Source organism: Mizuhopecten yessoensis, unplaced genomic scaffold (genome assembly GCF_002113885.1).
Source record: "Mizuhopecten yessoensis strain PY_sf001 unplaced genomic scaffold, ASM211388v2 scaffold716293, whole genome shotgun sequence".
NCBI classification, from domain to species: domain Eukaryota; kingdom Metazoa; phylum Mollusca; class Bivalvia; order Pectinida; family Pectinidae; genus Mizuhopecten; species Mizuhopecten yessoensis.
In genome coordinates, this window is record NW_018480044.1 from 48,639 (window position 1) to 64,027 (window position 15,389).

A 15,389-nucleotide genomic window follows, 5' to 3' on the forward strand; every position below is an offset into this window, starting at 1 on the left:
TGAAAATCAGGTCATCTGATGATGTTGCGTTTAGGATTTTCAAAATCAATCACCTCTTAAATGATGCCTTAAAAACATTTCTCCCTCTCCTCTTTTTTCACCCTCTTTAAGTGTGACGCATTGTTGTAATTTTCATTAATTAGCATCCTCCAATGATGTGACATGAGCGTTTACGTGCAGAATGGCAATCGGTGAATGGATAATAAAGAATAGGTGCATTTTTTGCTTGTGAAATGAAGGATAATTAACAGTAGTGGGAAAACATGCATGGAGAAAAGAGACATTGTACTCCTTTTATTTTTATTTATTTTTTATTCATATTAGTGAAAATTATTAATATTTGTAGCGACTATATTTACCGTCATTGAATATACAAAATCTCACAAATGTTCTTGGAATATATTTGAATTATATTTCCCAATGCGACTTTACCAACGTAAGAGTTATTTCCCTTACACCCAATTGGATACTATTTTGACACGGCGCGAATTCTTGTCAAACAGCAGCGGCAGTTGTGTCATGTTCTTAAATTGTTACACTTTCATTAAAAATACACCAGAAATAGCATGCTGTGTTACAAAAATGTTTGATAAGCATACACAGTTCACATATCGTCTCGTCTCGGAGGAATTAGTCTACCGTTATCAACCTAAGCACGATATGGCATATATACGTTACCGTTTCAAACATCAAAATAGAGTTTATACTTCATCACTCATACGGTTTATAAGTTTATATATTTACTTCTTCCTTCTACAGACAGCGTCAACGCTTGACAGTCTTCACATGTGCTTTCTCAAATCATATGTGTTTCACATGCGTAACACTCCCCAGACCGCAATCCGAGTTGCTAAAACGCTCAAACCTAGTGCAAGAATTTCACCACCACAACACTCGTAGAATGCACCGGAGATAAACATTTTGTTTTCAGCAATTATTTAAAGTATGGATTATTATTTGGAGAAGAGTATCAGAAGATTTAATGTAACCCACAGGTGAGTGTCAGAGATTCTACTTTCTATTTACGAAAACGAAACTATATAGTGGAAGCATGCAATACTGAATTATGCGCACGCACCCCGAACGGAAGTGGGTCCGACATTTCTTTCTCTGAACAGAATTAATAAGCCGCTCGGCTCTCGCCAAGAGCGGCTTAAAAATAAATAAAGTGCACTAGGGTCACTAACTAAGGACTTGCAGTACAATATCTTAACACTTAGGTAAATCTGATGTACACTAGATACCCTGTCATACTGGCCAAGTGGAGTGCACGTTAGCTATAACTTCCAATCCCTTCATCAGAAAGTAACCAACATTCTCTCTTGAAGAGCTTAACCTTAACTATGAGAACTTAAATCTGCCCATCACAAAGTGAGCAACAACCTCAATGAAAGTGTCTTTGCTTTGAAAATTTTAACCCCCCCATCCAACCTAAACTTCTTCATAATTCATGGTAATTTCTGGCAGAACTCTACCTTACTGTAGAGAACTTGTTTGCCCCACTCACTAAATTACGAAGGTCCCTTCTGGCAGAACTCTACCTTACTTGACAGAACTTGTACTGCCCCACTTACTATATGACAAAGGCCCCTTCTGGCAGAACTCTACCTTACTGTAGAGAACTTGTTTGCCCCATTTACTATATGACAAAGGTCCCTTCTGGCAGAACTCTACCTTACTTGAGAGAACTTGTACAACCCCACTCACTAAATGACTAAGGTCCCTTCTGGCAGAACTCTACCTTACTTGAGAGAACTTGTACCGCCCCACTCACTAAATGACAAAGGTCCCTTCTGCCAGAACTCTACCTTACTTGAGAGAACTTGTACCGCCCCACTCACTAAATGACAAAAGTCCCTTCTGGCAGAACTCTACCTTACTTGAGAGAACTTGTACCACCCCACTCACTAAATGACTAAGGTCCCTTCTGGCAGAACTCTACCTTACTTGAGAGAACTTGTACAACCCCACTCACTAAATGACTAAGGTCCCTTCTGGCAAAACTCTACCTTACTTGAGAGAACTTGTACCGCCCCACTCACTAAATGACAAAGGTCCCTTCTGGCAGAACTCTACCTTACTTGACAGAACTTGTACTGCCCCACTTACTATATGACAAAGGTCCCTTCTGCCAGAACTCTACCTTACTTGAGAGAACTTGTACCGCCCCACTTACTATATGACAAAGGTCCCTTCTGGCAAAACTCTACCTTACTTGAGAGAACTTGTACTGCCCCACTTACTAAATGACAAAGGTCCCTTCTGGCAGAACTCTACCTTACTTGAGAGAACTTGTTTGCCCCACTTACTATATGACAAAGGTCCCTTCTGGCACTGATTTACCTTAGCAGCGAGGACCTTCATGTCATTGGTCACGAAGTGAGCAAGGTCCCAGATAAGGTCCCCAGCAGCTTCTTCCCACGTCTCACCTACAACAGTTAATGGTGACAGTAAAAGTATGGTCTATATGCAAGCATTTTGACTATTTAAATACTTTTTCAGGAAACTTGAATCTTTTTATGGTCAAATTCAGTTCTTTTGTTTAATTGCATCGCTCATCGATTGTTAACATTTGACTGAATTCTGCTACAAGATGTTTAACTGTAAGCTTGAGACTGTAACTGCTACCTGTATATACTGCTCTTTACTCATGCAGTGTGATTTTCACATTTTTGTCAGGAAATTAATATCTGTGCAATTGTATTGATTGATGTATATGCTAATTGTATTGTTTGTAAAAATTGTTTATCTATGTACTGTAAAGCGCTTTAGAGTGGCTTATTCTAGCTAGATAGGACGCTATATCAAATGTTGTATATCATTATCATTATCTAAAGTTTTTACCGTAAACGACTTTAGAAATTATCATCATTTAGAAACTTACTATTCAAGCTATCCCTAATTACACTACATACCCTGTGGTGCAACATAGGACAGTCCTGCCTCTATGGCCTGAAAGGGCAGTTCCAGGAATTCCTGTGGGATCTTTTGAAGGCTATCCCTTGACACTGTCTCTGAATCCCCGAAGTCAACATGGAATACTTCCACCATGTTGTCCTCCAACTCTTCCAATATACGCACCCTGTACCACCTTTAAATAATAAACACACATAAATGAAGCTTGTGCCCTTCAACTGACAAGTTCGCTTTTATTACATACCTGCAATTTTTCTTTATATGCATTTTATATTTTCTGCAAAATTTATTCATCATTACCTGGCTTTAATATTTAATTTCCTTTCCAAAATCTGGAACCAAAATCAACCAGACAGAGAGAGTTCAGCTCCTTGGGTTGTATAACATCTTATATTATCATAGTGTGAAATGAAGGACCTTGTATTGCATGGCCTGAAAAACTGGCTCTATCACTAGAGTAAGATTCACCAGGTTTGTAATAAATACACTGTAAATATACTTACTTATTCATCTCTCAATCAAATCTAACATTAGTCACACCTATCCTGAGAATTATTAACATATACACACTGATGTGTCTTCAAAGACCTAATCTAAATTATTGCCATGACTCCAACGCCTATGTAGAGGAAACTTACATATCGTCCCACTTGCCCAGACACACAGATCCTGTCTTCAGACTGATGATCTTCATCCCTGTCAGCTCTTCATTCTTCATTCTCTCATTGATCTCATCGTTCATCTTCTCCAACCTAAATAGAAACATAAATATTGCTCTGAGCTCATACTACAGACAAAGACACACGAGTATGAAATAGACCTGAAAAGATTACAGAAGATTAAGAAGCTAACACATATACAACTACAGTATAAGATTAATTATTCACAGTCCTTATGATTATGACTTTGGGTTTATTTCTTCTGATTCAAGTTGTTCTTAGAAGTAAAACAAAACTTTCCTTCAAACATTAAATATATTTTGCAGAATCATGACCTTAATAAGATCATGAAGTATCTCGAACTCAAATGATTTTTTAAAAATCTATTGTAACAAAATACAACATTTTTTAACACACTAGAAAAACGGTCTCACATTTTCAGATTTAAAACAAATCCTCAGCTTTTTTATTATTTACTGTTAAAAGAATGAAGATATGAAGACATTGACCTCCCACCTTGTCATATATATCCCAGATACACAACATTTTGAATCTACCACTCACAATTTGAAGGTGTCACTCCTCTGGAGATATATTAGGGTTGGAGAATTGACTGCAGATAGGTGGACATCGTGGTATTCCTTAGACTCGGGTAAAATTTCCACCTCATTCTTCTTCTCTGACCTGAAGATACATATTTTAGATATGTTTTAATACATTAATCAAATTTAAATAGGAAACCTCTGTAAGTCATGAATGCCCTGTAGTAATAGTTAACCTATAAATAGATCAGGCATTGACCTTGGGACCCTGAACTATGAAATGATCGGAGGTTATCTCATACTTCACCTTTGAATAAACTTTGATGAAAATCAATTAAGAATACTTTACCTTTGCCAAACTGTTATTTCTGCTTAGTTAACGTCAGTGTTTCCTCATTATACTAGATCAAATTTGGTTTGGAAATTATAAATTTGGACATCATTACACTTCAATTGCTTAGAACATAAGGAATTAGTGACCACATCAGTCAATGACAGCATGTTCTTTCAAAACTTTGTAAATGGCTTACTGAAATGCTTTTGAATCTTCGCTGATAAATTACATATGATTGTAAACCAATATCCTGATATTATTTTATATCACATGTATATTTCTTTTTATCTTTTGACCTTACAACTTTACGGGAGATATGAATAGTGTGTGGTTAGAGACGATCTTGCATGTAACACATATTGGTGTAGAAATGATCAAAGTTACTTGAATTCTAATTTCATACATGTCATAAATACATGTCTGATGGAGTAAAGGGACCTCCTATCTGCCACTAACACCTCTCTGACTGCAGGTAGAGTTTGGGGACCTCTATTAAATCCTGACAATGGTTGACTTACCTGTCTGACTGAAGGTTGAGTTTTGGGAACTCTATTTGGTCCTGACAATGGTGGGCTTACCTGTCTGACTGAAGGTTGAGTTTGGGGACTTCTATTTAATCCTGACAATGGTGGACTTACCTGTCTGATTGAAGGTTGAGTTTGGGGACCTCTATTTAATCCTGACAATGGTTGACTCACCTGTCTGACTGAAGGTTGAGTTTGGGGACCTTTATTTAATCCTGACAATGGTGGACTTATCTGTCTGACTGAAGGTTGAGTTTGGGGACCTCTATTTAATCCTGACAATGGTTGACTTACCTGTCTGATTGAAGGTTGAGTTTGGGGACCTCTATTTAATCTTGACAATGGTTGACTTACCTGTCTGACTGAAGGTTGAGTTTGGGGACCTCTATTTAATCCTGACAATGGGTGACTTACCTGTCTGACTGAAGGTTGAGTTTGGGGACCTCTATTTTGCCCTTGCAAAGGTCATACAAGAGCTGCATGTGCTGGAACATACAATACCAACAGCATGTAGCAATGAATATGATAATAGGCCACGCTTTTTATTTAGCACTTCATTTTTATTACAATCATTTATGAACATTTTCCTGAAATAATTTTTTAAATTTAACATTTAACAAAATATTTAAATATTCAATTTTTACATTTTGATATTATTTTCAGATTTTAATATTGTAACAATATGAAGAATTTCTTTTCAATTTATTTACTTCAAACCAATTTTTTTTTTTAAAGGCAATATTCAATTGCAACAAGCTCAGGATAGTTTTTTTTTTTATTGTATGTCTACCGGTTACGCCCGAACATGTGGGCTTCTTCAGGAGTACGGCGTTGGCTCTACACCCCCATGATTTATTTATTTTTATTACATTTTTAAAATATTCTTTCTTTACTTCAGCTAACATTTAAAAAAATGTAATATCTTTCATGCATGCCTGTGTGACTTACATTGGAATTGTTGACGGCAAAGCCATTTTTGAGGAGCTCTGAACGTACAAACAGGTTGGTGCAGTATGCGTGGAGGTCACTGAGATACACCCTTTCCACCAGAGGGTCTAGCCACAGAGTATTACCAATCCTTGGGAAATAAAACATTGAAAAAGTTTATTACTAACCCTTCAGAGACAAAATAGAAGCACATGTCATTATAACAATCCTTACTTCTATAAGTGTTGCAACAGCTACGAAAATAGAGTATAACCTATACCACCATCACATAATGTTCACACAAAAATCCTTATTTAAAATAACTGAGATGGCGGAGATATGCCACAGAAACCTGTATTGTGCTGTATTTTAGTGATTGAGGTCAAGGTCAAAGGCAAAATTGAGGTCACAGTGATCTCATTTTGGGGTGTGACACACTGCTGTCCTGTGATGACATATATATACAGAGTAAAATGCCCATTAATTGATCAGCGGCTGAGATGTTTTAGCAACCAATATTTTAGTACTGGAGGTCAAGGTCAAGGTCAAATTAAAGGTCAAACTGAAGTCCCAGTAACCTCACTTTTGGATACAACACAGCCTTCCCATGATGGACCACTATACAAAGTTTGATACCAATACATTAAACAGAGGCTGAGATGTGATCTAGTTACCACATTCAGCATGGGTGGATAGATGCACGGACAATGGAGGAAGCAAAAGCTAAAAACCTGCAACTTCAGTCAAAGTGGTTAAAAATACTTCAAAATTTAATTTATCTTACCAATAACCTTACGAAGTTTGATATAATAGGATTCTGGAATGTATGAGAGCTTCCTTATTCTGATGTTCTTTGTTACAAACAAAATGTTGCCAATAATGATTCGTACCACAAATTCAGTTTAGTATTTGATACATCACTCTATCAAAGGTTACCTGAGGACTATTCTTCCGTCCATGGTCTTCTTGTCCAGTAGATCATACACAAACATACTTGCCTGTGTGAAATAGTACAGCATATCAGATGTGAACTTAATGCAAACATTTGTTTTACAATGTATGCAAGTTATTTTAACTTTGATGTTCAATGATACTGTGTAACAGAAAAGTTTGCCCAATTTTTTAACTTTCACCATTTTTGCCCTCCAAAATAAGACAAATTTATCAAGACAGTGAAACACTTGTTTAACAATAAATGTAGATTATTATAACTTTGATGTTTAATGATACGGTGTAATAATGTAGATTATTATAACTTGGATAATCAATGATACAGTGTAAATGGAAATGTTTGTCGCAGTTTAACCTCCATCTCTTTCACCTGCTATAATGAAGGCAAATTTATCATGACATTGAATATCAGTACATAGCATACCACGTGCACACACAATAATAATTCAAGGTGATGAGAAAAATTAACACTGTGGCAATGTGGAATATTCAGGTGAGGCGCAAACGTTTAACTGGGTGAAAATGTCAAGTTTAAAGTACATTTACTCCAAATCTGTCAGCTCAGCAGACATTCCTCTTAACATTCGTCTTACATATCAGAACACAGCAAACATACATCACAAAGATCAGCATAACAACATATTATTACACACATTATACTAATTCCTCATCATACATAACCATCAAAAATACACAGCAGACATGGAGTACCTAGCTATCCCCTTCTCATCAAGTCATGTACATTATAGAATTTTCATCTGTCAAGTAAGTGCACATATTGACATTAATAATGACCTGGCATTATATATAATAGTAGGCATAAATTTTCATTTAGATTCTATTATCCGACCTTGCTTGTCCATTTTTCATCCAGGTCGACCGGCTGTACTCGGCAGATGAACACCTCCAATGCCTGAAAAAACCATCAATTCTATGCACTAGTAACCTTTCATTTTGATAACTTAAAATTATGACAGGTAGTCTAACTTTATATGCAAGGTTGACAACTTTTTAACTTAAGACATTTAGTCGGAATACCTTTCCATTCATACAGGACCTGGTAGGGAACATCCCTGAGATAAGGTGACACTACATTTGTATGAGATAAGGAGACACTACATTTGTATTACTGACCTGGTAGGGAACCTCCCTGAGATAAGGTGACACTACATTTGTATTACTGACCTCGTAGGGAACATCCCTGAGATAAGGTGACACTACATTTGCATTACTGACCTGGTAGGGAACATCCCTGAGATAAGGCGACACTACATTTGTATTACTGACCTGGTAGGGAACATCCCTGAGGTAAGGAGCCACTACATTTGTATTACTGACCTGGTAGGGAACCTCCCTGAGATAAGGTGACACTACATTTGTATTACTGACCTGGTAGGGAACCTCCCTGAGATAAGGTGACACTACATTTGTATTACTGACCTGGTAGGGAACCTCCCTGAGATAAGGTGACACTACATTTGTATTACTGACCTGGTAGGGAACATCCCTGAGGTAAGGATACACTTCATTTGTATTACTGACCTGGTAGGGAACATCCCTGAGATAATGTGACACTACATTTGTATTACTGACCTGGTAGGGAACATCCCTGAGGTAAGGAGACACTACATTTGTATTACTGACCTGGTAGGGAACATCCCTGAGATAAAGGGACACTACATTTGTATTACTGACCTGGTAGGGAACATCCCTGAGATAATGTGACACTACATTTGTATTACTGACCTGGTAGGGAACCTCCCTGAGATAAGGTGACACTACATTTGTATTACTGACCTGGTAGGGAACATCCCTGAGATAATGTGACACTACATTTGTATTACTGACCTGGTAGGGAACATCCCTGAGATGTGGAGGTAGATTGTATAGTTTATTTGGTGAAACAAAACTCTTTCTGCCATCATCAACAAACATCAGCTGAAAATGAATAGAATACATATATCTAAATCAAGTCATTCTTTCTACTTTCACAGTTAGATATGATATATCTATCATTTTTAGTGTCACTGTATGACAAAATAAATCTGTATTGAGTCACATTTTTCTTAATCTATCTGATATTGTGGGAATATGAATGTGGGATATGAATATTCTACACTCAGATGTACAATTTGGTGTCCAAACTTCAGCACAGCCTCGGTTTCGAACCAATTCAAATTCAACACTTTCAGGTAGAATTTCCCTATCCCAGATACCTACATATACCGGTATTCTACATATAATAAACTATATTATTTTTGAAAACAGTAAAATTTAACACTCACCTCTGCCTTGATCCGATCTCCTGGTGAGTTCACACCTGTGATATCACAAACCTTCACCCTATGAAAAATATTTAAACACAAATGTAAAATTGATTGTTATCAGGACGTGCAGGAATAGATGATAAATGATTTACATTTCTAACCTAATGAGACTGCATGGCTGCAGCCTCCATATTCTGACAAATGTCTAGTCTCATATATGTATCTATCAGTGCCTCAAGGCAGCAAAAATCATGTATACTGACAGTTAAGAATACAATAACGGAATATGACATGAACACTTTTAATAGAAACAGTTCATATAAATTTTGTACTTTAGAAAGAAAACAATTGTCAATAAATTTCATGGAATTGTATTGTTTATCTTATGGCAACTAAACACTTTGTTAATATTCAAAAGTAGATGGTGCAGTATAACTGGCCAAATATGACCAAAACAGTCAATAAGGTGTTCAAAAATACAAAAGCAACTTACAGTGTGAGTTTTAGTCAAGAGGAAAACATGGGAAAATAGTACAAATATACCTAGATAAATAAGTCAAGAGGAATACATGGGAAAATAGTATGTACAAACATACCTGGATAAATAAAGACAATTTATTTTATAAATATAATATTATTAAAAAAAAATTGTGTATACATATATGTTTACAAACCTGTGGTATGTTTCCTCGTCCTCTGACACAGCACACATCTCTCCAATACATAAGCTGCCTACAAGTGAAAAACAACAATTTATACCTCTAATACCAATGTAAGGTAGAAACTAAGCTAAAAGCAATATTTCAATGTAGAAACATGCTTACTAAAAACAGTCACCACTGAATTCATGCTTACAAATAAATTATATTTGTGTTTCTAGCAGGAATTGATCCAAAAAGATATAATCTTAAAAGCAAGTTATGCTGATAGCAAACTAGTTTCTTACGTTTCCTGGTCGTTTTTTATTTATTTAACTGTACCCAACAAATACATCCACAAATTTTCAAGTTATATCTCTGACTACAAATCAGTTTCACATCAAACTGAACAGAAATGTTTTCTGTTATAAGAATCAATGAAGTTCTGGGATCTCAAAAGCTACGTATGTTAATGAATTTTGGCTGCTGAAAGTTGACTCACTATATTTGGATCTGTGCTGGAGGTCTCCAAACCACTCGGCCATTTTAAATCTTAGATCCAGCATGGTCATTGAAGTATCCACCTTGTCTCCTGTGGGAGGTCTGTGTTCTAACAACCTCACAAAGTAATGACTGGCGTCCACCACATTGGTAACTAACACCTGTGTAGTAGACAGTAGCTATATTATAGTTAGGTCACATGGCATTACATGTTATCTCCTGTGGGAGGTCAGTGTTTTAACAACCTCACAAAGTAATGACTGGCGTCCACCACATAGGTAATTAACACCTGTGTAGTAGACAGTAGCTACATTATAGTAAGGTCACATGGTATTACATGTTATCTCCTGTGGGAGGACTGTGTCTTAACAACGTCACAAAGTAATGACTGCCATCCACCACATTGGTAACTTACCCCTGTGTAGTAGACAGTAGCTACATTACAGTTAGGTCACATGGTATTACATGTTATCTCCTGTGGGAGGTCTGTGTTTTAACAACGTCACAAAGTAATGACTGGCATCCACCACATTGGTAACTTACACCTGTGTAGTAGACAGTAGCTACATTATAGTTAGGTCACATGGTATTACATGTTATCTCCTGTTTCAACAAATAACTTTTACTTTCAAATTGCTACTTCTACAGAAATCTGAGCTAAGATCATCTGTGACCTTATCTTGACCTCTCCATAGCTTAATTATTACTGCAAGTTTATACAATACACCAATGGTATGAAAGCAGACTAAGCCATTTTAACCTCTGACCTTACCTTGACCTCGCCACTGTTGAGTGGCTGTTGAGTAGCTTTACAATCCACCTCTGGTAACAGGGCATGTCGAGCTGGACATTTGTTCTGGTACCTAGTCAAACCAAAAGTAGAAACCATATTGGAGTGAATATTTAATTTAAATATGTACTACAAACCCAAAAATCAGTTCATATTTTTTTCTAAACAATTGATATACATAAAATCACTCCAATCATTTGTCCAGTAAGAAACTATTAAACATCTAAGACATGAATGTCCCCTTGGCCCTGTAATCGATCTCTTAATAGCAACAAGAGTTACTTTGGCCTTGACCTTGGGATGCTGATATACCGTACGAACTTAACTGAGGTATATTCATATATACTTGACCTTTTTTATAAACTTTGATGAAAATCTGTTAAGGAATAAAGTCTGTAGACGGAACGAAGAACAGGATATCAAGATTTTACTGTACACAGGGCACATTAACCATGTATAAAGTTAACTCAACTGTTGAAATATCCAATATAAAAAATTTGCCTCCTTTAACTTTTATTTCCCCAGCATCTTTTAGAAGGGATGACAGGGTTTGGATGCCTCATTTCTACTCATTTAAGTATACATTGAGAATTTCAACATTCAAGTGAATGCAGGGATTTTTCAACCTTAATTTTACAACAACCTTTTCCTACATGAATTGGGAAAATATAGCATTATTTTTTATTGAAATTGGGAATATGTTCCTGGTTGTTTTTTTCATTTTCTGAAAATTAAGCATTTTTTAGCAAGGGGAAACAGCATGTTTTTAGCTATATAACTAGGCAAAAAAATCCCTGGGATGTGATACTAATAACGGGAATTCCACCGATGTGACATGGTAGAGTTCATACCTGCATGAACCGTAAGCCTTCAGGGCCACACACAAGTCTTTGTCTCCATCACAGTTTTTTTCCTGTAACAAACAGTCAATCATAGTTATCATACCACAAACTTTGCAAAATCTGTCACTCAGAAAAACAGAACAATTGAAAATGTCTAGAACTATGTAATGTGTTCCCACAATCGAACAATTTTACTTTGCCATAAATCATCGTTGTTTCGTGCCATACCTGCTTTTGCAACCATTAGTCACATGGAAATGTTAAAAATTTTAATTTCTCTCAAGTGTTCTTCATTAGTTTTTCCTAGATTTGTTTGAGATCTTTTTCACATGCTGGCCCACTAATTAGCCACTAGATCTAGTCCATTACCTGGTTCAGTCCCATGACCATAGAGTAGAGGTTACGTGGGATTTTGCTCTTCGTCCTCTTGAGGAGCTGTAGAATAGTTTCCACTTGGCGACCACTATCTTCTGTGATAAGGATGTAGGATGTTGGGTCTATATTAATCTAGAACATAAAAATTTATCTTACTTTCATATTCTATCAAACTGTCGTGTCCCTTACATCCACGAGTTGATACCAGATTCTATATAACACATAAAGTCTGTTCAAATGTTGTTCATAAGTTTGATTAATTTAAAGGTGATGGAGCCAACGTCAGTTGAGGGTTTGTGGGTTGATCAATGGGCCCTTCGCTTTGGGTATTGATACCAAAAGGTATGCAGGGCGTTTACAGGTATGCAGGGCGTTTACAGGTATGCAGGGCATTTACAGGTATGCAGGGCGTTTACAGAAGTAAAATATACCTATAAGACCTGATGAACCCTCCTCACCTTTAGAGGTGAAACTCGTCGGCCAAATAAACTTAAATACCCCCTTAATTGGTGATGCTTGAGCATGTTGTAATTATAATCCTACTTCAAAAGTTTGATGTAACAAACAATTGTTGACTGAACGTATCATGTCAGACTCATTCATTTATTTATATATCTTCGGAAAAATAAATAACCCAGTTTTTAGAACAATTCAATCGTGAAGATTTCTTATCCACACTGCTCTAACAGATTTAGAAACAATGTAAATGTGCTTTTCTAAATAACTTTGAAACTTTTGTGAGTCTCTTACATCAAACACACCATTCTAGGAGTTATTAACATGATGTATCAGGAATAACTTCAATATTGTCTATACTGTTAAATATGCCGTAGAGGTGCTACATCACAAGTCGGAGAAGACTGATCAGCTGGCAATATGTGCCTACCTTTTCCTTGCTGGAGGAGTTGTGATAGTACTTGCTCATGGTAGAGAGCCTATTCCCAAACTTTGTCTTCGAGGAAGGCAGCTCATAATGGACGATGGCTGTAGCATCCACAATCTTCAATTCCTCCACACTCTCGTCCGTACAAACTGAGGAACAGTAAACTTACAGTTTACTTTAACGTACAAACTGAGGAACAGTAAACTTATAGTTCACCTTAAAGGACAAACTGAGGAATAGTAAACTTATAGTTCACCTTAAAGTACAAACTGAGGAATAGTAAACTTATAGTTCACCTTAAAGTACAGACTGAGGAACAGTAAACTTACAGTTCACCTTAAAGTACAAACTGAGGAATAGTAAACTTATAGTTCCCCTTAAAGTACAAACTGAGGAACAGTAAACTTATAGTTCACCTTAAAGTACAAACTGAGGAACAGTAAACTTACAGTTCACCTTAACATACAAACTGAGGAATAGTTAACTTACAGTTCACCATAACGTACAAACTGAGGAACAGTAAACTTATAGTTCACCTTAAAGTACAAACTGAGGAACAGTAAACTTATAGTTCACTTTAAAGTACGAACTGAGGAACAGTAAACTTACAGTTCACCTTAACATACAAACTGAGGAATAGTAAACTTATAGTTCACCTTAACATACAAACTGAAGAATAGTAAACTTACAGTTCACCGTAAAGTACAAACTGAAGAACAGTAAACTTACAGTTCACCTTAAAGTACAAACTGAGGAACAGTAAACTTACAGGTCACCTTTACATACAAACTGATTAACAGTAAACTTACAGTTCACCTTAACATACAAACTGATTAACAGTAAACTTACAGTTCACCTTAAAGTACAAACTGAGGAACAGTAAACTTACAGTTCACCTTAAAGTACAAACTGGGGAACAGTAAACTTACAGATCATCTCTACGTACAAACTGAGGAACAGTAAACTTACAGTTTACCTTAAAGTACAAACTGAGGAATAGTAAACTTATAGTTCACCTCTTACAGTTCACCTTAACATACAAACTGAAGAATAGTAAACTTACAGTTCACCATAACATACAAACTGAAGAATAGTAAACTTACAGTTCACCTTTAAGTACAAACTGATTAATAGTAAACTTACAGTTCACCTTAAAGTACAAAGTGAAGAACAGTAAACTTACAGTTCACCATAACGTACAAACTGAAGAATAGTAAACTTACAGTTCACCGTAACAAACTGATTAATAGTAAACTTACAGTTCACCGTAAAGTACAAACTGAAGAACAGTAAACTTACAGTTGACCATAACATACAAACTGAAGAATAGTAAACTTACAGTTCACCTTAACAAACTGATTAATAGTAAACTTACAGTTCACCATAACATACAAACCGAGGAACAGTAAACTTACAGTTCACCTTAAAGTACAACCTGAAGAACAGTAAACTTACAGTTCACCATAACATACAAACTGAGGAACAGTTAACTTACAGTTCACCTTAACATACAAACTGAAGAATAGGAAACTTACAGTTCACCGTAAAGTACAAACTGAAGAACAGTAAACTTACAGTTCACCTTTAAGTACAAACTGAGGAACAGTAAACTTACAGTTCACTTTAACATACAAACTGAGGAACAGTAAACTTACAGTTTACCTTAAAGTACAAACTGAAGAACAGTAAACTTACAGTTGACCATAACATACAAACTGAAGAATAGTAAACTTACAGTTCACCTGAACATACAAACTGAAGAATAGTAAACTTACAGTTCACCTTAACATACAAACTGAGGAATAGTAAACTTACAGTTCACCTTAAAGTACAACCTGAAGAACAGTAAACTTACAGTTCACCATAACATACAAACCGAGGAACAGTAAACTTACAGTTCACCTTAAAGTACAAACTGAGGAACAATAAACTTATAGTTCACCTTAAAGTACAAACTGAGGAACAATAAACTTATAGTTCACCTTAAAGTACAAACTGAAGACAGTAAACTTACAGTTCACCTTAAAGTACAACCTGAAGAACAGTAAACTTACAGTTCACCATAACATACAAACTGAAGAATAGTAAACTTACAGTTCACCTTAACAAACTGATTAATAGTAAACTTACAGTTCACCATAACATACAAACTGAGGAACAGTAAACTTACAGTTCACCTTAACATACAAACTGAGGAACAGTAAACTTATAGTTCACCTTAAAGTACAAACTGAGGAACA

General features: G+C 36.1%; 1 protein-coding gene across 2 annotated transcripts in view; it reads right to left on the reverse strand.

The window, feature by feature from the left end:
- The window catches only part of LOC110442717 (putative ATP-dependent RNA helicase TDRD12), a 65,428-nt gene that overhangs the window by 21,775 nt on the left and 28,264 nt on the right, over window positions 1–15,389 (reverse strand). For both annotated transcript variants that reach the window (XM_021486455.1, XM_021486456.1), the window contains 16 exons: window positions 13,153–13,298; window positions 12,261–12,398; window positions 11,901–11,962; window positions 11,032–11,122; window positions 10,261–10,420; window positions 9,795–9,852; window positions 9,139–9,196; window positions 8,702–8,791; window positions 7,704–7,766; window positions 6,839–6,900; window positions 5,924–6,053; window positions 5,390–5,460; window positions 4,140–4,259; window positions 3,555–3,668; window positions 2,916–3,091; window positions 2,344–2,429 (listed from right to left, as the gene is read on the reverse strand). In XM_021486455.1, coding sequence (XP_021342130.1) covers window positions 2,344–2,429; window positions 2,916–3,091; window positions 3,555–3,668; window positions 4,140–4,259; window positions 5,390–5,460; window positions 5,924–6,053; window positions 6,839–6,900; window positions 7,704–7,766; window positions 8,702–8,791; window positions 9,139–9,196; window positions 9,795–9,852; window positions 10,261–10,420; window positions 11,032–11,122; window positions 11,901–11,962; window positions 12,261–12,398; window positions 13,153–13,298 — 1,625 coding nt within the window. The remainder of the gene's footprint in view (window positions 1–2,343; window positions 2,430–2,915; window positions 3,092–3,554; window positions 3,669–4,139; window positions 4,260–5,389; window positions 5,461–5,923; window positions 6,054–6,838; window positions 6,901–7,703; window positions 7,767–8,701; window positions 8,792–9,138; window positions 9,197–9,794; window positions 9,853–10,260; window positions 10,421–11,031; window positions 11,123–11,900; window positions 11,963–12,260; window positions 12,399–13,152; window positions 13,299–15,389) is intronic.